Source organism: Diorhabda sublineata, chromosome 3 (genome assembly GCF_026230105.1).
Source record: "Diorhabda sublineata isolate icDioSubl1.1 chromosome 3, icDioSubl1.1, whole genome shotgun sequence".
Classification (NCBI taxonomy): domain Eukaryota; kingdom Metazoa; phylum Arthropoda; class Insecta; order Coleoptera; family Chrysomelidae; genus Diorhabda; species Diorhabda sublineata.
Window position 1 is genome coordinate 6,556,233 of NC_079476.1, and position 23,086 is coordinate 6,579,318.

At 32.9% G+C, this 23,086-nt stretch overlaps 1 protein-coding gene across 1 annotated transcript in view; it reads right to left on the bottom strand.

Annotated features, from left to right (window-relative positions):
• LOC130441471 (uncharacterized) overlaps positions 1-23,086 on the bottom strand; it is a 66,507-nt gene that overhangs the window by 32,922 nt on the left and 10,499 nt on the right. The window contains exons 3-7 of the mRNA XM_056775172.1: positions 13,900-14,102; positions 10,779-10,960; positions 8,713-8,948; positions 5,913-6,089; positions 2,693-3,002 (exon numbers count right to left, since the gene is read on the bottom strand). Coding sequence (XP_056631150.1) covers positions 2,693-3,002; positions 5,913-6,089; positions 8,713-8,948; positions 10,779-10,960; positions 13,900-14,102 — 1,108 coding nt within the window. The remainder of the gene's footprint in view (positions 1-2,692; positions 3,003-5,912; positions 6,090-8,712; positions 8,949-10,778; positions 10,961-13,899; positions 14,103-23,086) is intronic.

Genomic DNA, 23,086 nt, shown 5'->3' on the forward strand with positions numbered 1-23,086 from the left:
TGCTTAAAGTATCACATGCAAATTTTCCTCCTGCGAAATGTGGAGATACTGTAAGGTTACGCGTTCCTGATGTCGACAGAGGTCGCACATATTCGAGGAATGTCCTTACATGTGTTACAATTATTATCAATTAGCTAAAAAGCATGGGACGTTATCACAGATATATACTAGAAATCAGTTTTCCATATTCAAGAAAAATTTTATCAACATTACCGATATTTCTTCCACAAAAATGTCATTGCGTGAAATTGCTGCTTTAGAATCAAAATTTGTTGGACAATGGTATAAATATATATTTTATTTTAATATCATATCATATAAATAATACTTTTATTTATCAATTGCATAGCATTCATACATTAAAATCTTCGTTCACTTAGTTAACTACTAAATGTTATACCTACATATTTCACACGTTGCCTTGATTTTTTTAAAAGTATCTATAAATATATATAATTATTATTTTAATCGTAATTTTGTTTTCCCTAACCTTAAATAGCTAGACGGCTTTTCACATTTATGGTATATTTTACAAAAATGTATCGGTACCTAATACTGTAAAGTAATATCTAAGGAAGAAATGTCGTGCTAAATGTTTTATGCAAATACGTATCAAAGGTTATAAAGTAAATTCATACAAAACGATATAAATAATAATAATAATAATAATAATAATAATAATAAAAATAATAATAATAATAATAATAATAATAATAATAAAAATAATAATAATAATAATAATAATAATAATAAAAATAATAATAATAATCTTTATAAGCAACACAAGGTCCTTTTCTAAATTCTTTCAAATTTCAAAAAAGGTGGTTGAGAGGGATATAAGGGCGGATGAATTTTTATTCATCTAAATCTAAATCTAAATTTATCTAAATCGGAATCTGATTCCGACGAGGACGAATCAGCTCTTAAATTTATTATTAGAGGTTCCACTTGTTTTTTCATTAAATTATCAATATCACATTTTATTTCGAAAAAAGCGGACATGTTGGATTGCCTTACTCCAATTGGTTTGGGTAATATTATTTAAAGCTTTAGTAAATAAAGTTTGGACATCACTAATTTTAAATGTTGTGTTTTTCCTTGCCACATCACCCTTGATTTGTGCCCATATGAGTTCAATTGGGTTGAATTCACAATGGTAAGGTGGCAATCGTAAAACAATTTTATTTTTCTCTTTAATCTTAATATCTCTAATTTTCTTGAATGGTAGGATGCATTGTCCATTACAATGACTGATCCGTCCTCAAGTTTATTTGAAATTCCCTTAAACCAACCCTGAGTTCATCTCCTCATGATAGTCATAAAAACAATAACTTGGTTGCAATGAGGAAAATCGCTCCAGTTTTTATAAATAATAAATATTTATTATGCTTTGTATCCTCAGATGCATTTTGTCAAAATTCTAAAAGTATTAAAGCAATGACGCGTTTAGAAATGATTGTTCTTCAGATTGAATAACGTAAATAGACAGTTTAAATTTAGGTCCATGAATATCACAGCCACTTTTAACAATAAAATTTATTTTAAAATAGAGGATAGTCAATGTATAACATAACTATAATACCACATATTAAAGAATAATAAAAATTAAAGTACAAGTTTAACATGCGCTATTATACAGTCACATAATTCTTACTGTAAAAGCGCATGTTAGAAATGTAGTTTAATTTTTAATTTTTATCAAAGTAAATAAATAACATAATAAAACAAAAGCTTAAAATAATTATTGATATAAAATTTTTAGAATATAATAATAATTAATTCATGTAACGTGCAGCTGTGTGAACTTGACTTTCTCAGACATTGCTTCAGCCAATACGAATCGTTATAAAAGGTACCACTAGCATCCCATGAGCCGATCACGCGTTTTTACTGCTCTCACTACCGACCGGCCAGATTATAGTACAAGTTTTTTATTACTATAGAAGATGCTACAATTCCTTTAACAACTAGGTATACTTTTTTTTATTTCAATAGCCAAAGATTACTGTATTAAGTTTATTTTAATAACTATAAGTATGATGTTGCTAATTATATTACTGTTTTTTATTCATATAGTCAGATTCTTTAATAATTATTATTATATCTACTATGTAACGAATAAGCGTCTTTTAATTCCTATAACCAATGATGTGATATCATTTAATACTTTCGTTTTTGATTACTTTAGCCTGTAGGTATTACTGATTGTATTATTATTTTTTTCTTCGCCAAAAATGCTGTAATAAAAATGTGTACGTTGTAACGAATAAGTATTTTTCATATCTATAACCAATGATGCAAGATCATTTAATAACGAAATGTATGTTATTGATTACTTTACTTATCTATACCTAGTATAGGTAGGTTGTTTTAATGATTTCGATTAATAAACAATTTGCATGTATTTATGATTCTATTTATTTTAACAATTTGTGTTTTCATTGGTCATATACTGGCCCAGAACTTCTGTTTCCACACATCATTATTTCTCTATATCAATCATAATTTCGATCTTAAGGAACATTGACCAAGTCGTCGTGGTCTCTGATAACAGTCTCCGGTGAATGACAGAAATCGTCATGAAAAGGATAAATAACGGTCAGTAACCAACTACCTTGGTGGATGTTAACAGGCACTAGAGTCTCTTAACGTATACTGCATTTACATATACAATTCCGATATTTCAACTTACCTCTAGTAGACATCAAAGATTCGTCAAAAAGTCGAGCAATAACAACTTTGACGTTATTAGATTCAATAACAAAATCGTCATCGTTTAGATGACCAGGATTGACCAATAAGTTGGATTTTTTGAAAAAGTAGTTCGGTTGCTTTTCTTGGAATAATTTAGCAATTATCTTATCCAATATTCTCAACAAATGGGTAGATAAATACGTTGGAGCCCACGTTATCATATCAGTTATCGGATTTATTGAGCAGTTTTCAAGTTCTTCTAATAATACTGTTAAGAGCATATATTTGGTTAGAATTCTATAGGAAATCTGAAAAATAGTTGGTATTTTAAACATTCGAATGTAATATTCAATACAAATGATTCCACATTTACACCCAGTGTGTAAAAACTATAACTAACAACAAATAGAATGTGAATGCGAATAATTTTAATTCTATATTTTCTCTCTCACAAAGGATTTTCCTTATATTAGCAAAGTAATTTTTGAATGGCTTTAATAATTCTAATGATAGATAAAATTATTGTCCATTATTTTACAACTTAGTTATTTTATTAATGGGGCGCTATTGAAGATAGCATATACTTTTTTTAAGCGATAACATTCAACAAAAGAATCAATTAATTACAATTATGTATTTGTTTCCACAAAAGTGTTATAAATAAATAATTATTTTTTCTTTTAATTAATTCCAATTGTATTTTTCCATTTATCACAAGAAAATTTTGAAAAAATATATATTTATTATTCAACGTAATCTCCATTTAGTTTCATAAACTTTTCCTAGCGAGGTTCAATAAGTTCGATACCCTTTTAATAATAAGAATCAAGCTCTTCAAAATGGCCTTTAACTGCCGATATCATCGTTTCATTGCTAGGAAGTTGTTGATCACCGAGCTGTTTTTTCAAGTCTGGAAAGTCATTTATTCCATGTACGAAGAAGTTAAATCTAGCGAATAGGGTGCATGGAGTTGCAATTCAAACTTTAATTAATTAATTTGGGCCATTATAATAATAATGCATTGTCTTGATGAAACAACACTTTTTTCTTAGCCAAATGTGGCCGTTTCGCTTGATTTCTTCGCTCAAATGTTCGCATAATCGCCGTTGATAGTTTTTCCTTTTTCAAGATAGTTAATAAAAATTATCCTACGCGCATCTCAAAAAAACGACGCTACGACCTTACTTGCAGCTGGAACGGTCTTTGCCTTCTTTGAAGTCGGTTCTTCCTTTTCAGACCATTGTTTTCATTTTTCTTTTGTTTCGGGTGTGGAGTGATGGACCCACGTTTCATCCAAATATTACCAAACACTCAATGGAAACATCTTCACGGCGTTGTTTTTATACCATCATGCTTACAGCTTTCTCATGTCCAAATTTCAAGTTAATATGCGATGTACCGCACTTTTTGAAATGTGTACTATGTCTGCTAGCTTTCAGTCCACGGTTATCCAGTACCGCTTTGTGAATTTTCTTTAGCATTACTGGAGCGTCACCTCATTTCGTCGACCACTGCGATGCTGGTCTTCGAAGGTCGTACGGGATTGTTCAATTCAAATATTTTACTCTTGATAACGAAGAAGCAATCTCACACAAAACATATACTAGTTCAGCTTTTATTTTGATTGTGCTAATGCCTTTCAAATAAAAGGTATTGTATCACATAAGGATGACCAATTTTTCATTTGTTTACAATACAAATACGTAACGGTCACTATGGATTGCTGCCAAACATGTACTAAACATACAGTGGTATTTTTCAAGAAGCTACCGCCATCTCTAGGCTAGGCTAGGTATTTCTGGAACCATACTCGTACAATAAAAAAGTTATTCCGCTTGATTACCACAGATCTTACGATGAGCTTTCTGACATCTAAAACTACTTTTTAATAGCAGTCTGTTGTAGTTAGGACAGTACTGGCATTATAGTGATGCTCTTCATTTTTTGTTTGTTTGCCTTTGCTTTAAAAAAATCACTATTTTGAAACATATATATTTACAAGGTTATACATTCTATTGGGAATTGTAGCCGCTGAAATTGAGCTCTTTTGATCCTATATGTTTGTTGGTGGTCAGCCCCCACATTTTATCTCTATTTAATTATAGCTTATCACATAGTTTTGAAGTATCAACTATTGTTTTTCATTCCTTTCTGTCCTGCAACTGTTTGTTCCAGTCACGTACTCCCAGATTTTGCATATCTTGCACAATCTGATCTTCCCATCGATTTGTTGGTCTACCAGGCAATATTTTCTCGTTCGGTCTCTTTTTCTTCAATTGTATTTACTATACCCTCATTTTCTAATATGTTTTTAATTTCATAGTTCACTGGGCCATGAATTTTCCATAATTATTCTCCTCTCATATATCCTTAGTTATTTTTCGTACTTATTTTCGTATGTAACTACTGGTTTTATTGCTGTCTTATATACTCTGCTCTGATTATTTTCTTGCTCTTTATTATAATCTTGTATTTATTATATGTCCTTTATCTCGCAAGAATTCTGTGCCTTGTTTTATTTTTTGTGTCATTTGTGGTGCTGATCATTGTCCCTAAGTACTTGAAGGTGTCGACTACTTCAAGGATAAGGTCATTTATCTTCACCGTTTCTTGTTTGTGAACTTCCTTCTCTCTTTCAATTTCTATATTTTCCATATCTTTATTTTCAATCCTCATTTTCTTGCCACTCTCACATTTTTTTCGAATGTGCCCTCAAGACTCTTTCGGTCCCTTGCTAATAGAATTAAATCATCAGTATATTTTATTACTTATATTGATTTATTAACGATACTTCCATCGATATTACATTCCCTCATTACGCCTTCAACTGCAATGTTAAACGCTGAGAGTGCATCGCCCTGCGTTACCCCAGCATTTATTCCAAATTCCTCAGATGGTCCGTTTTTTGTTATTACCCTTGCCCTAGACTTTAGCATAGTCATTTTCACCAATCGTGTCAACTTTTGGGATACTTTGTTTTTGTTGTGTTTGTTTGTTTTTCTATGTCCTTCATAATTGTCCTTTTCAAACTGTTGATTGCTTGTTTTAAGTCGTGAAATAGTTTTATGTCCATTGTAAAACTGAGATTTCGTTTCTTAACTCAAGAATGATACACCTCAGCTATCTTCACATCATTATTTATCGGTTACATGATTTCTTCATTCACTACTTGGACTATAGGCAACCATATTTTTTTACATAAACATATAAATACTCACTTGATGTCTTTTGGAGCCCCTATTGCTATCAATATCTTCCAAAATAAGATATAACATGTCTAATATAGTTTTAACAGTACTATTAGGACCATAATGGGATAGTATCACTTCTTCAGCTGCAGGCACTCGTAATTGCCAAGCTGAAGAATGTACACCAAAACCAACCAAATAAGTTCCCTAAAACAAAAATATTGCAATCGAATGAAGATGAGAATAGCACAGATTTGGAAATCAGACTCTCTGTTATTTAAAAAATTTCAGTAGAAAAGCTATTAATGATCTTTTCTGATCAGGATCAGATGATGATGGCTTTGCTCTAAAAGTTTATCACTGGATTTTCCATCCGATGATTCTCTTAATAATGGATTATATAGGAAAAAATCTATAAATTACAACAAAAGGATATATCTCCTTTACGCAAAAGAGGCACCTCACCACCTTATCAAACAATTGGAAACATTTATTAAGCTAATCAAATTCACATTAGAATTGGAAATAATCCAGCAATACTGCTAGAAACCTCCATTTTTTTTCCAGTTTCATAAAAGTCGAAATTATGAAAAAATTTTACAATAGAGGCATAAAGTATAGCTGATATAGAGATTAAGATCGTATGTTATGCCGATGATATGCCTTTCACTGTAAAATAGGACCTACAAAGTTCTTTAGAGCGTTCAATAGGAACTCTAATCACTCAATATAGTGATATGAATATCTACAACAATGTCAATACCATTGGAAACTGGTGTTGTCGAATATAACATTGAAAAACATCTTTCAACAAAGCTACTTGAGTAGCAACAAGCTGCAACAATTTCTTTTGGCTAAATCAACTCAACGGAACTGAAAGGCTATAATAAGACCAACAATTTTATATATAGCTAAACGAGACCAGACTCAGCAAAGACTGGACGTCTTAAAACAGCAGATTTGTGAATACTATAGAGAATCGCATTGATAGAGAGGGATGGAACTGGTTCTATTAGCAGAACCTGTACGCTAATTGATGTGAATATATTTATACTGAATAGAATTATTGTCGGGAAGATCAAATTAAAATTGCCCCCTAGAATGAATAGGGAACCAGCAAGAAAAGAACAAAAAGTAAATATAGAAACGCTATGGAATGAATCTATGAGAGTTCTCGATTGAAATTGGTTAGAGGAAAAGATAAATAAAAACCAAATAAACGAGCTGGAAGATGTAAATGTCAGTTAGGATAAACAAAGGAATAACATCAAGAAAGGGGCAGACGAAGCGCTTGATACCTGCATAATAAACATATTCAACAAAAAATCCAGTAAAACGCCTTGGTTCTCTCATGAAATCAAAAACAAGAGCGAAGTGACGAAAAAACGATGAGGACATACGAATCGTACGAACAATATAAAACAATCTGTAATGAAACGAAAATAATCGTAAGACAAACTAATACTGGGAAACTTTCTCAAAAAGAATGGAGAGCGACTTCTATGGCCTCCAAAAGCAAATCTGGCGATTCATTAGAAATCAGAGAGAAGAGACCAACGAACTAATTGTACCTAAACATATAACAAAAGAAACCTGGGTCGAATATCTCACAAAACTATACAGTAAAGAGGAAGATGCTATCGAGCGCAACACTCCAGATATAATCAGAAATGAGGATATATAAATAGAGAGCAGAGACATAGAATCGGCGAACCGACAATTAAAAAACAGAAAAAGCCGTGGACCCGACAACATTCACAATGAACTGCTTAAGCACGCTGGTCAACAACTCACCCAACAACTAACCAAACTAATTAGAAATATCTTTACATACCACAGAATGAATGGCGAACAAGCACCACCATTCTCATGTTTAAAAAGGGAGACAATAAAATGCCAGAGAATTACAGAGGCATAAACCCACTGAGTACAACTAAAACTAACAACAAAAATAATAACAAACAAAATAAATAGCATTATATCCCTGTCGAATGAACAACAAGGATTTAGAACGGGAAGATCATGCACTCATGCAGTGTTTGTTATAAGACAGATTGCAGAGAAGTCGATCGAATACAACAAACCACCCTACATGTGTTTCATAGACCTGCAAAAAGCATTTGACCGGGTTTATAAAAACAGTAAGAGCAGCCGGATGTCTGAACGACACTATATGGAAAAACAAATACATAAGTATTGAGACCAAGTCAAGAACCTACAAAACTGTAATCAGACCCATAATGACGTACCCAGCAGAAACTCGGCCTGATACAGCAAAAATAAAAAGGCTCCTGGAAACAAACGAAATAAAAGGCCTACGAAAAATTACTGGAAAAACGCTTCTAGACAGGGAACGTAGTGACGACATAAAGCAAAAATGAGGAGTGGAAAATATTAACGAATGGGTACTGAGCAGGAAGCGCGAATGGGACGAACACATAAGTAGAATGAGCAAGGAAAGAATAGTAAGGATCACTCACCACTGGGGAGAAGAAGTATGGGAAGGCCACGAAAAAGATGGAGTGATAATCTTACCATCAATTGAGGCAATAGACATGCTGCGAAGAATGAACAGGCAATCTGTCTAAAATGGAGTAAGAAGAGGAAGAAGAAGAAAAATAGTGTAAGGACATTAACCAGAGAAACGATGATGAATTATGAAAAATAAATCGTCGCAGGAGTATTGAACAATCGAGAAAAAGATGAAACGACAGCCTAAGATCTGACTAGATATGAAGAAGAAGGAAAACAATGAGAAATTCATATATTTCACAATAATTTAGATACAGACACAATGATATGGAATGTAAAAACCAATTGATATACTTACTGTCTCTGCTGCTTGGTGATATAATAAGCAATCTGAGTGTCCTAAGGCTATTCTCCCTGGAAAATCCGTAGAAGCCGACCAAGTATCTACTCCAATAGCTACAAGTATCGTTACATCTATAGATATATTTGATAAAGCTGGTGATAAAAATTCAATTTTCAATCGAATTCCACTCGGTTCATCTACGATAGCCAGTCTAAAATCTCTCGGATCTGGAAATCTAGGAACATTCCCACCTATTTGTGACAAAAAATCTATTAATCGAGATATACTTCAAATAATAATGTTGTAACGATTGTGTAATTTTTCTATAGAATTTTGAACTTATTTATTGAAATTTAAACAACTTAATTAACGATATTGTTGCCGTTCTTCTCAGCTACTATTACGCAACGCAAAGTAGGATCTAAATCCTTCTCCAAGCTAGACTTTGATGAGTGCTTCTGATCTTCAATTGTGCTCAATCTCTTTGGATCAGTACAAAGCACCCATTCTTCATCCCCAGTAACAATTTGCTCCAAAAAGAACAATCAATTTTGACGAGTGGGTTGTGTACTTCAGATTTTAATGTTTGATTTCGATTTTTTCTGTAGATGTGACATCCATTATCCAGCCTTTTGAAATTGCCAATTGATCGCAACTAAATGGATATACATTTTGAAACAGTTTAAAACGGTCTTGAGCTTTTGAGCCCAACGCTTAAGTAGGATCTAAATCCTTTTACTTGAACATTCATACTAGACTTTAAAGAGTACTTCTGATCTTCACTTTTGTTCAGAATTATGTCCAATCTCTTTGGATCAACACAAAGCTCCCAATCTTCATACCTGATAACAATAAAAGTCAGTTTTGACGATAGAGATGTGAACTTCAGATTTTAATTGTTTGTGTTTATTCTCTGTAAAAGTGACATCCACTATCCAACCTTTTGTACCTTACCAATTGAAATCAACCAAATACATATCAATTTTTGAACAGTTTGAAACGGTCGCGAGCTTTTGTAACTAACGCTTAAATAGGATCTAAATCCTTCTACTGTGACATTCCAGCTAGACTTTGAAAAGTGCTTCTGACCTTTACGTTTATTCAACAAATGTGCCCAATCTCTTTGGATCAACATAAAGCACCCATTGTTTATCCCCTGTAGCAATTTGCTCCAAAAATAACAATCAGTTTTGACGAGACAGTTGTGAACTTCAGATTTTATGTGTTTGATTGCGGTTATTATCTGTGAATGTGACATCCACTATTCAACTTTTTGGACCTTACCAATTGATCGCTACTAAATACTATACGCATTTTAATAACGCTTAAGTAGGATTTGAATCCTTCTACTGCGACATTCAAGTTAGACTTTGAAGAGTGGTTCTGATCTTCGCTTTTGTTCAACAATTGTGCCCAATCTTTTTGGATTAACACAAAGCACCCATTCTTCATTCCCAGTAATAGTTTTCTTAAAAAATAACAATAAATTATGTCGAGATATTTGTGTACTACAGATTTTATTGTTTGATTGCGTTTATTCTCTGTAAATGAGACATCCACTATCAAACCTTTAGGACCTTACCAACTGATCACCACTAAATGCATATCAATTTAGTTTAGAACTGTCGCGAGCTTTGATAGTGGCCAGATTTGTATAAGAGACTATCTCAACATTTTTTCTTCCTGCGCCTGTTTCTGGACATAATTTTTGCTTCATTTTATCAGATGCAACCTCATCTTAATAACATGTAACATATCTTGTTACATGCTTTTAATAGTGTTGCTGAAGAGATTAGGAAAATATTTCTCTTGTAAATAAATGAATTTCAGACATGAAAAAAGCATTCCTTGAAGCGCATTCAGTTCTATAAAGAACTTTATTACAAGATGAGTCACTTGGTTGGAAGCCGTTTTTTTGTTTTACGAGAATTTTTGTCAACTAATTTTAATATCGGAATTGTCTGATGAATCTTTCCAATCCCTCACTGATGTTAAGTAATTATTCGAAAACACAGAAATAAAACAACTTTAGTTTATAAAAACCTAGAAATATCTGGAATAATGACTGAAAAATATCTTACCTGGTCCATAGTAGACATGTTTATCAGGTGGGATTTTCAAAAGATTATAAAGTGTGAAAGAATTTACAACTTTTCCTGGTATACCACACAAAACAGATTCGTCTACATGCAGAGGAGAACTTGGAACGTCTTTGGAAGCTGCTATTGCAAGTAATTCAACTACTCTTGCCTGAACTTTATCTCTATAAAAACAAAATTATGTAGAAAAGTACAAGTGAATATTTACCTTCAAACTAAAAGGTGTTGCTGTAAATTTGACTAGTTTTTGATTTCGTAATAAATATTTTTTCACCGAAAGGCTCGAAACTAAATAATAAAAAGGTAGTACATGAAACAGCTAAGGTTGATGACAATACAATTTCTTTATTTACAACAGGAAAATTCAAAAGTACAACTTGAAAAATTGAGTAGTACTATCATTAGGTAAAGCAACATACAATTGATGTGCCTCATTTTCCAACATTTCATAAACGAACGCTAGAACTAGGGGCGAACCTCGTTCTTTGAATCATGAATAAAACTTTGATATGAGTGACCTTTACAACACTTAATAAAATCAAACATTGAAGTTAGCAAATAACAATTTAGAATATCTCAATATTAGAATATGGAGCTGCTTTAGATTAGTTAAAAATCCTTCATTGCGGCTCATTTTAACCAAGATTAATTTTCAGAAAAGATTTTATATTTTCCAACTCGATTGAGGTAGAAAACTGTATTAAGTGATAAAAATAGCCTGGTCCCGCCATTCTCAAACACAAAAACAAAATTGAAACCTCAAAATATAAAACATATGTACAAGGTTTTTCGCAACATCTATCGAATTATTTCAATAAATATGATATTAGTAATGTTGGATATAGAACTCAATTTTCTATGTAGATACTTAATGAAAGAAGACTTTTAAGGTCAGTAGAATCCATAAGAACGTGAAGTTATAAATGTTAACGAAATTGTGAATGATAATAACTAATAATAACATGTGAGTCTTTGTAAATAGATGAATGAATATTATGTAGATAAATTTTAACTATTTCTCTTATTGATTTTCCTTGTTTCATTCACGTTGCATATTTTGCATGATTATTCCAAGATTTTAGTTCAAATTACGCCAAAAATTCGTGCCAAGCTATGCACATATCTCATGTAATTCCTTTACATATTAATTCGATGTGATGACGGAGTATAGATGTAGGAAGGAGATGAAATGCTTTAAATGCATAGGAACACTTCACAGTGTGTCAAAAAAAAGGTAATCCCGTCTCTAGGATAGATAGAAAACTGAACCATATTTGGGGTTTGCTAAATAAAAAAATTTCGAAACGTCATTAAGTTATTAATTATTATAATTATTGATTAGTATTAGGACTAATGGCTTTCGTTTCTTGTATCGTTTCACAAAAATTCACTCTAATCAGTATAGGATCTTGTTTTTCAAAGTTAAATAAGTATGGGCACTGAGCTATTGGAGGTCTTAGAATCTTAGAATGAAACAAACAACAATTTGATAATCTTGTATTGCGGTTGTGAGACTCAAACTGTTATTGGTTTCATACTAACGCCCCCAATAGCATTTTGGCTGAGTTTGCCATGAAAAACTATCATTTATTGATAGTTAGATAGATGCAATAATAATTACATTTTTGAAAGATTATTTGTTAAATTAGATATTGTTAATCAAAATGAACTCAAATTTTGAATACACTGACATATTATTAACCTTAGGCGAGTGTTTAGGAAACTCTAGTGCAGAAAAGTTTCCTCCAAGAAATTTACCAAGTGAAAATATATTTAGTGCCGTTGAACGACGTTGTCGAGAAACTGGGAATGTGAGACCTAAAAAAATAAATTCTGGTAAGCTAAGAACAACAAGACCTAGTGATAAAGAAAATATTATTTTAAATTTAGTTGATCAAAATCCAACAGTTAGCAAAAGGAATGTGGCAAGAAAAACGAATATGTCTTCTTCAAGTACTTGGGGAATACTCAAACAGCAACATACTAATGATAACAAACAAGTCCAAGAGCTCTTACCAGACGATCTAACGGCTAGAGTGGATTTTTGTCAAATATCCAATTTCTTTCAAATGTATTCTTTTTAAGGCGACAAGGTATGTTCAACTCCCATAATGCACACTACTGGTGTTATGATAATTCACAAATTAGATTTAACGCTAAACGAACGAAGATTTCTATTTTTTATACACGATGGAGCTCCACTGCACTTTGATAAAAGGTGTCGTAATTGGTTGAGTAACCATTTACTGAATTGAAGAATTGGTAGAGGAGCAGACGCTCCGATTCATTAGCCTCCGTCGTATTTCAAAGAAAAAGTTTATGCTACAGACATAAATTCACCTCAAGAATTAATGGATTCTTTAGAAAAAAGGTGTTGGTAAAATTAAAGGACATTTTCAATATCTACTCTAATTGTATGCGTTTTTATGTTATGAGCCTTTTTTTAAATTTTCTTCTCATGATTTTTTGTTTAATTAATACATTTATCGTTACTTCATACCAGCATCTGTTATTACTTCATAATCAAAATCAAAACATTCCGAAAACGCTACACAGTATCGAGTTTTATCAAGAGTAACTTTTTGGTGTAAAACTGTAAAATTAAATGATGCTTAAGTTCACTTGCTTGATAAATCTAATATTGAAAAAGTTATGTTCAATAGTACTCGGTACGAGCCGTGTAACTAGTGCATTCTATTAGAGTCAGGTACAAAAATAAATTCATTGGGTGTATTAACGTCCAAAACAATCGTTGCGGCAAAATCTTGAAAAATTTGTACTGGTTCTACTGATCAAACCCCAAATATTTGTCAGTTTTATATCTATCCTAGAGATGGGTTCACCTTTTTTGAAACTGTATATGTATAAATTTGAAAGACGTATTCAAAATTTGAAGAAAGAATTGACCGATTTCTCTAAATTAGTTTTGACTTTTTATCCTAAAACAGACCTATAATCAAGACACGTTTGATTTTTGCTAAACTCTATAAATGAGCGAGAATATTATATGTGTACCTTGAATTCTTGCTTAACCAGCTACAACTGAAATATCATGTACACTAGGTTTTTTGAGAAGCCTTTCTATGAAAAAACATTTTCTTACCTCCGTAAATATCCTTGAGAATTTGTGAAATCTCCCCAAATTTTATACGTAGACGTATGCAATTTGATTCTTGCATAACCTGGTGGATATTCCGGCTCAGATTCTGTTATAGAATACTTTGGCTTCTGATCTGTTTGGTACAATGTAGGCAAAGATAAACAATCTAACCTCATTATATATTCTAGTTTGTTAGAAAAAGCCATCTGTAAAAGAAACCAATGGGACACTGTAGAAAATTATGAAAATATTTTCCATTCAATAAATACTACTAATGTATATACATTCAATAAATCAGAAGCGTCTGCCATTTATAAATTTCCGCTCTTGGATCTTATGACTATATTTAAAATATCAGATGTCCCTAAATGCCATAACTTCCTTTATTCCTCCAGAATTATTGAATAAACTTAGTTAAAAATAAATTAAGAAATTTGAATATTACAATGCGGTCCATATGTATGGAATAAATTCAATGTACTATGTGAAAAAACATGTATAAGGTCAATTTTTATTCTTGAATTAACAATTTACAGTATGAAAATATTATCCAGCATCTCCTCTGAATTATCAGCACCTCCTCGAAAATTTTACATAAGAAAGGGGGTCGTGCAGCACCTTGTTGGAAAGGGATTTTAATCCTCTGTCCAGCAATATCAAATTCCTCAAATTTGGGGCAATCATTATTGAGAAAATTAATTTTGAAGATATTTTGATAAAGTCTCCATGACAAAACTTCACGTAGAATGAAAATAGTAATGTTGCATAATATTTAGAATGTATTTTTCAATTTGTATCACAACTAAATTAAATGTTTATAATAATATTTAGAATATATTCTTCAATGTTTATCACAATTGAATTGAATGTTCAAAATGACCATCATTCACTTCTTGACAATAACCAAGGCGATTCACAGTGAGCCGTTTAGTACAAGGCTAGGTGGACAAAAGTCAATTCAAAGAATCGATTAATCGATGATTTTATAGTAATATGACCTCTTTATAGACGTCGATTCTAGGTATAATTTTTTTTTTCAAACTTCGAAAGCAATGGGTTATAACCGGTTTAAATGTAGTGAAAAAGTAATTCGTGTTCTGTAAACAATTTAGTTGCCACTTGGTATTAGTTCATATAACATCTAAACAGATTGCAAGTGATGGCTGTGATGGATTTTACTTTAAAGGGTAAAGAGTTTTTTATTTCATTTAATATTTAATTCCAATAAGAGCCATTATCTGTTATAATAGGGTTTGGAAAATTTACTCTAAAATTCGATTTTTTTTTCAATTCAATTTTCTAACGTACGCAGCTACTTTGATTCACATGTATCCAGGCTAATTTTTTAATATTGTATAGCCACTACCCTAGGCTAACTATATGATAATAATGATATATAATATAGCTCCACGTTGGTCCCCGATTTTTTTAAAATTATTTTTTTCAGATCGCGTATGCATTTTATCAAAAATGGAATTGTTTGAAGAATGGAGGAAACATTCCAAAGAGGACCGAAATTTTCGTCTATTGCATTTTATTATGCAGAAATTTTCCTTAATTAATGCATAATTGTTCAAGAAAACAACAAAAAATCATTTATCGTAAACAAAATAATCAAACCGTAGAATGAAATGTTTTTGTCCACCTAGCTTGTACTAGGTGACTCACTGTGGCGATTTTGGAATTCTCATACAAAATTTTGTATGACCTCAGGGGTTATTTTGTTAAATTCTTCCGTAATCCTAACTTTTAATTCAGCAATATTGTCTGTTCTATTAAAATATACTTTTGATTTCAAATAAATAAGAAGTAATCGAGAGGAGTCAAATCAGGCGATCTAGCTGCCCGTTCAACCGTTCCACGTTTTACAATCTATCTATTATGAAAAAACCTCATTTCTCGTTTCTAACTGTAATCGATCGATCTATCCCATTTGGATAATTAACATAAAGAAAAAGTCTTTGTAATGTAAGCACTATGAAGTCAAAAAACCTACCATTAACTTTGTCTTAAAAAAAATAAGGGGCAATAATTGTATTGTTAATGATAGCAGCCCAAGCATTAACTTTTTTAGGACATTGAATGTAAACCTAACACATCCAGTGAAGATTTTCTCTGCTCCAATATCTACAGTTGCGTTAAAATGAAACGTGGCTTCATCATCAGCAAAAACTATTTTGTTAATGAATTTCAAATCTGCGTTCATTGTCCGTACTTGTAATTCGGCCTCGTAGTTTATACAAATACAGTTCACTTTTGGTTGCCTAATAGTAGGCGAACAATGATTTCATTGCCACCGAAGAATCTCTGTAGACACTCGTGAGATGGCAGAAATGAGGAATGCACCGAGAACGAACATGCATGTTCTTCGATACATAACCGTATTTCATACCGTATTGTTTATTACATATAATTCATATCAAATTAAATAAATTTTTTTGTTTTCTTAAACGGCGAATCACACACCCCGATTTACACATTCATTCTGTCCATCAACAATTCACATAAGTCTTGCCTTCTATCAGAATCATCTTCATTTAACTCCTGAACCAATTGAATATTATAAGGGTGGTATTTCTCTTTATAGAAAACTCTCAAAACAGATTATTTACTTGTCAGCGGCAAGTTCTCGAGTTGTTTTATGCGAATTTTCCTCTATCTCTATAAGTGCAATAACTTTTTTCAATAGTAAATTGAACATTCTTAATATTATGCGACATTGTTATTATTTCCATTGTACGTAAATTTTTGTGATAGAGACATTATCAAAATCTTCATATTGCTGAACAGAGGACTAAAATCCCTTTCCACGACCCCCTTTCTCATTTAAAATTTTCAAGGATGTGCTTATTATTCAGAGGCGGATAATATTTTCATACTGTAAATTGTCAATTCAAGAATAAAAACCGATCTGGTTCAGGGTTTTTTCACATATTACATCAGCGATGGGGAAACTTTTTTCTTTGCGTGCCAATTTTTGCTAACGAAATATATGGCGGGCCAAGTTGAGGCATTACATTATTTACAAAAATAAAAATATTGCCATAATTTTTCTGAAGTACTAATTTATTGTGCAATATTAAGAAACAACATTTTCAATTGCAATTAATTGAACTTTAATTAGCTGCGAAGTAGAAGGTTGAGGGGCGCTGGTCTTTGTGGGAACATGTGACATGTGGAACTGTTTTTGTTTCTGCATGACTTCATCATAAGCCGGCTCCATTTGTGATGCTGAAATTTTTAACAATGAAAAAAGGAGGTCATGTGAAAGTCTATTACGAAGACAATTTTTTCATTATTGAAAACGTTTGTTCGCACAAATAGCTTGTACCAAACGTAGCCATTATTTTCTGGGCGTGGGAAACTATATTTGGGTATTGTGTCCGAGATAAGGACTTAAAAAATTCCAATTTGCTGGTGTTCAAAAATAGTTGCCTCAAATGGGTAGTGCGTTCGACGACAGTCGGACTTACGGGTTTTGTGCCCGACGTGTACTGCCTTTACTGCCAATTCATGAGAATGTAATTTCTGATAAAAAGAAAATTGTATTTAACTTTTGTTTGCTGGTGGCGGGCCGGATTTCAACGCTTTGCGGGCCGGAGATGGCCCGCGGGCCGTAGTTTTCCCATCCCTGTATTACATGATAACACTAAAATTAAATTTATACAATATTTGGACCGCATTGTATATTACCTAGATAAGAATAATTAGTTGTGGGCTGTTGTTACATGTCCATTTCTTATTTGTTACGAGGCTTTGTTAGGAATATGAATTGAAAGCAGTGGCGGCGCAACACTTAAACTTAATTTGGGCAAGGTACATTTCGCGAGGCCCTCTGGTGGTGCAAGAAGGAGTGAATATAAAATAAAAAATCACTGGATATTTAACAGTTTTTTATTCATTGAGAAAAAAACTCAATTTTTACTTATACATTGATTAAAAATGAAGAAAAAATAATTAAAGAAACAGAAATTTTCTACTTTAGATTTTACTGAACTCCTTAGCGATTGGTTCGTAATTTATCTTAGTCTCTCTTGACCCATATTTTATATACGGTCAATTGAAAGCTTATTTTCGATTTTGATTACCTGTAAAATATAAACGCATAGTATACAGTAGTTATGGAGATATTGGGATCCAAAGATTTAAGTATATAGTAGTCTGGTGGCTCGGCAGACACAGGAGATAGTGCTCGTGCGATAGTGGGGCGAATATATGCTTGGGGCCGAGTATCTACCAGAATAAGAAAAACCTTCTGGTGGGTTCTTTTGGATTTTCCATACTTTTTTCAATTTATTTTAGGCCACGAGGCGCGAGGCCCTTAGCACCGCGAGGCCCACACCGCCCACGCCTTACGCCGCCTCTGATTGAAAGGCTTTGTTATATTTATGAATTAGGTAAAGGTGTATTTGTAAAAATAATTAGAGGTTAATAAGGAATTATCGGAACGGCGATTTCAATAAAATTGATTTTATTTGTTACATATCTTACGTAAGCACGCGCACAAAGCATCTTCAATAAAGTTAATTTCATAATACGCGCTTAAAGACTTTGCCTAAAGTCAACTTTAAGTTAAAACCGACTTTAAAGATGGGTTAAATTTACATACGTTTCATAAACTTTAAATTAGTCCGCTTTAACTAAATAACGAAACTATGCTGGCCATATTGTATTTTAGTGTATTTCTTGTATATCTGATCTAATAATGGGTGAAGTTCTTCCAATATCAATTGCAGATTATAAAAACTCAATAAAAACCTTCCCGACAATTTTGTTTGATCTATCTACCATAGGCGTAGATACTTCATTTTATAAATCTATTATTTTTTAAATACTTTTATTAATTTGTATATCGTATGCGTGAACGTATTCGTTAAAAGGCGATCGAATCATTATAAATTGGACGGCATTATACACCGTTATTTAGACAGATGCACTTAATGGTAGTCCTACTTGGAACTCATTATTATACCTCGTTAACTTGCTACAATTCATTATTATATTATAAAACGTGAATAGACGAATGAAATATTGTACCTGCATTTTCCTCGAAAACGGTAAGTTTTATCAAAGAAAAACTTCGAACCAAAGTTATTACCATTCCTGAGATATCTCAGTTCTAACAGCCACATTATATACATATATATAGGTAGGTAGGTTCTTAAAATAAAGCATAAAACTGAACTGGAGAACTTATATCAGTGGTTGATTCACCAACAGGCTGAGTAGGTTGAAGCCTAGGACGGCGTGTTTCAAAAGACGGCCAATTTTTTATTTCATTGTTTACCCGAGATGGATGAGCTTCGAAACTTGCACAGAAAAAAAAGTAATTTAATAAAAATTGAAATGCAGCACATTAAAGCTTTTCTTGGTTAAAAAGAGTGACGAACTTTTTATGATATACGAGGATATAATGAAAAATTCTTAGCCTACTACAAAATTTCAATGTCAAAATATTTTATTACTCAACATAATCTCCTCTTAATTGGATACGTTCATTACAACGAACCTGCAACGTCTCTAGACCTTTCAGAAAAAAATGTTTTTTCTTGCTCTGCAAACCAGACCTCCACAACTTTTATTACCTCTTCGTTGGAAGAAAATTTACGACCTTTAAAACTTTTTTTCGGTTGAGGAAAGAGATGATAGTCGGACGGAGCCAAATCTGGTGAATAAGGGGGGTGTTCTAGTAATTCAAACCCTAAATCACGAGTTTTTTGCATGGCAATATGAAATTTGTGTGCAGAGGCGTTGTCCTACACCTTTGGATAGCTTTCCGCGTATTTTCTTTTTAATTTTTTCCCATAGAGTGATCAGTAATAGCGAATAGTAATCTCCAGTTATTGTTCTAACCTTATCCAAAAAATCAATCATGATTATTCTATGGCCATCCCAAAAAACTGAAGCAAGAATTTTTCCAGCAGATTTTTGGACACGAAACTTCTTAGGTCTCGGAGAACCAGAGTGTCGCCATTCCATCGATTGTTGCTTTGTTTTTGGATCGTAGAAATGTACCCAAGTCCCATCCATAATTATAATTCGGTTTAAGAAGTCTACATCGTCAACATTCAAACATTTGGGGATCCATTTTGCAGCAATTTTTCTCATATCCAAATTGACGTGAACTATATGATGAACGCGTTCTTATGAAATATTCAGTGCTTCAGATATCCGTTTTAGCCCTATTCGATGGTCTGATAAAATCATGTCATGAACTGCATCTATATTTTCGGGGAATGACACAGAAACTGGTCTTCCCGATCGGACATCATCGTCAATGAAAATTTACTTCTTTTGAAGGTTGCAGTCCAATTTTTCACGGTCGCATACGAAGGACATTGATCACCAAGGGTGTTAAGCATATCTTCGTAAATCTGCTTACCTCTTTTAAATACAGATACTTAATGATGGCTCGATACTCCAATTTTTCGATTTCCACAATTTCAGTGGACATCTTTTTTCTTTTAATTTATTGCGTAACTCTGGTTCACTTTTTTGACGTCAAACTTTACACTTGCACTTCTAATAAGTTATTGTTTGTTGCTATGGTAACGCAATATTTTGTCTAAGCTAACTAGATATCAATACATCCTTGTAAATACCTAGTTTTGTCGATATATTTTAATGCTAAAGGTTCAGTTTAAGTGAATATACATACTTATCACAAGCATGTACCATTTAGGTTATTTGTGCTATTTTATAGTTCGAAAAAATGTCTCAGTTTTGCTTTATTTGCAATAAACTTCTAACTGAAGATAAAACAGTTATGGTTGATCGTTGAATGCCAAATTCAATCGAAGCTAGTATCGCGAAGGTGATGAGTTTACTGGGTGTTTAAATACTCAAAAATCATTTACAATCCACGTGGATTGTAGAAAATCATACAACCTAAAAACTTCAATCGCTGCAATGGAAAGACCACGTAAGGAGAAACAGGCTAATACTAATAAATAAAATTTTTGTATTAAAAAAATACTGTTTATTTTGTGGCAATGAATCCAATGGAGAAAGTGGGAAAAAGATAGCACATCTTCAAAAAAAATTTTGTAACGGGACTACACTAAATTTCAAAGAATCCCTGTTGAAATTAGCTAAAGATCGTTCAGATGATGTTTCAAACTGTTCTTGAACATATTAATTTATTAGTTATTAGTAGTCAGTTACAATGTTACAAATCTTTCTTAAAACCCATTACTGTTGATAAAATTGGTTGTCCAAAACATGAAGATGTAAACTCTGCGATGGAGAAAATTTTTCAATTCACAGAAACGAGTGACGATTGCCAGTTTTTGTTGGATGAGTTGAAGAATATTTGTCAAGAAGTAGCTTTACATGAAAGAACTATAAAAACACTATCGAAATTGAAGTATGGCAGTAGAATTATAATTACAGAGAAACCTAGAAGAAGAAGAAGAAGAAATCGAAAAAGACATGACTGTTGAAGTATACTTCCTAGAATAAGAATCTGATTAAAATATCTAAAGGAATCAAAACAATAATTAACTGAATAATCAATAGCAATATCAATAATAAAGTAATATGGAGAACTTTGCGGGTATTGTTCCCTTAAATTAACCTAAAAATGTCATGACAGTTAGAAACCACAGGGTAAACCACGATAAAAAAAGCGCCGATTGCACAACTTCACAGGTGGTGTGGAAATGTGTGCATATATTGTATAATGTGTCTCTTAGAACCTTCTCGGGGACTATCACCTTGACGTGGTGAGCTCAGTAACATCTAACATCTAGGAAGCGATGCCGGCGGTAGCGGTAAGGCCTCGAAGAGCTAAATGTGTAGCTACGATAGTCCACAACTAGCAGCGTCTGACCCAGAGTAGGCGGCTGCGTAGAGGTAAGGGCACTCTTTCGTCCTGCGATCGAGAAAATGTGCCCAAAGGCGGACGAACAGATAACTGTCAACGGCATAAGGTAACGGGAAACCACCGTATGCCATGCGATCCGGCTAGCGACCGGCGTCGTCGAGTTCCCGAGCTTGACGATGTGAAATCAGCGACCGGCCACGCAACGGTGGATACCACGCCTTGCGCGGAGAATATGCGACTGGAAAGGAACATCGAAAGAAATACCATCAATAAAGCTTCGTGGAACGTTAGAACACTTTATCATTCTGGTAAACTAAACAACGAAATAAAGACACTCAAAATAGACTTGCTGGGAATGAATGAAATAAGGTGGCCAGGTAGTGGCAAATGTGAGAAGGAGGATGAAACAATTTTTTATTCCGGCAGTAGTGAGGAAGATGCCAATCACCGACATGGAGTGGCTGATCTAATTAATAATAAAATCAGAAAACACATTAAAAATTTCATACCGTACTCAGAACGATGCATGTTGATTCAAATAAATTCGCGCACTTTGGATTTAAATATCATTCGGGTATATGCTCCCACAGTTGAAAGTACTGATGAAGAATTTGAAGATTTTTACCAACAATTAGACGACAAAAAACATACAATAACAAAAACAAGACGTAACTATTATAATGGGAGACTTCAATGCCAAAATAGCGAAGTAGAATATATAGTTGGAAAGTTTGTATTGGCGGCAAGGAATGAGCGAAGTGATCGACTAATACAGAGAAAAACTTTACTATAGCAAATACCTGGTTTCAGCTACCACTGAGAAGGTTATACAAACGATTCCGTAATGAAATAATAGCCGATATAAAGTCCGAACACGTCCCAGTTGTAGCTCAGCTACAGATGCAACTAAAAATCCTAATAAAAAATCTTACTAACAAAAGATTAGATCAGATCAGAAACCCTAAAATAAAAGCTAAGCTTATGGAAAACATTAATAATAGTCTGGCAGTAACTGCTACCACCAGAGATATTGGGAAGAACTGGATTTATTTAGGTGACTCTATACGGAAGAGCCCGAAAGAAGAAATTGGCCACTTCGAACAGACGAAAAAGAATGTCTGGATGACAGACGAAATACTACATCTATTCGAGGAGAGAATAGGAAATAAAAACAATCCCAAGCGTTATAAAGACAAAGACAGAGCTGCCCAAATAAAAATAACAGACGCTAAAGAAAAATGACATGACAGCTTTAACGTACATAAAAGAGTCAAAGAATTTACCTATACTAACAAGAAAAGATAGGTTGGAAAGTTGGTAGACGAAAACAACAAACTCATTACAGATAACGAAGAAGAAGAGAGA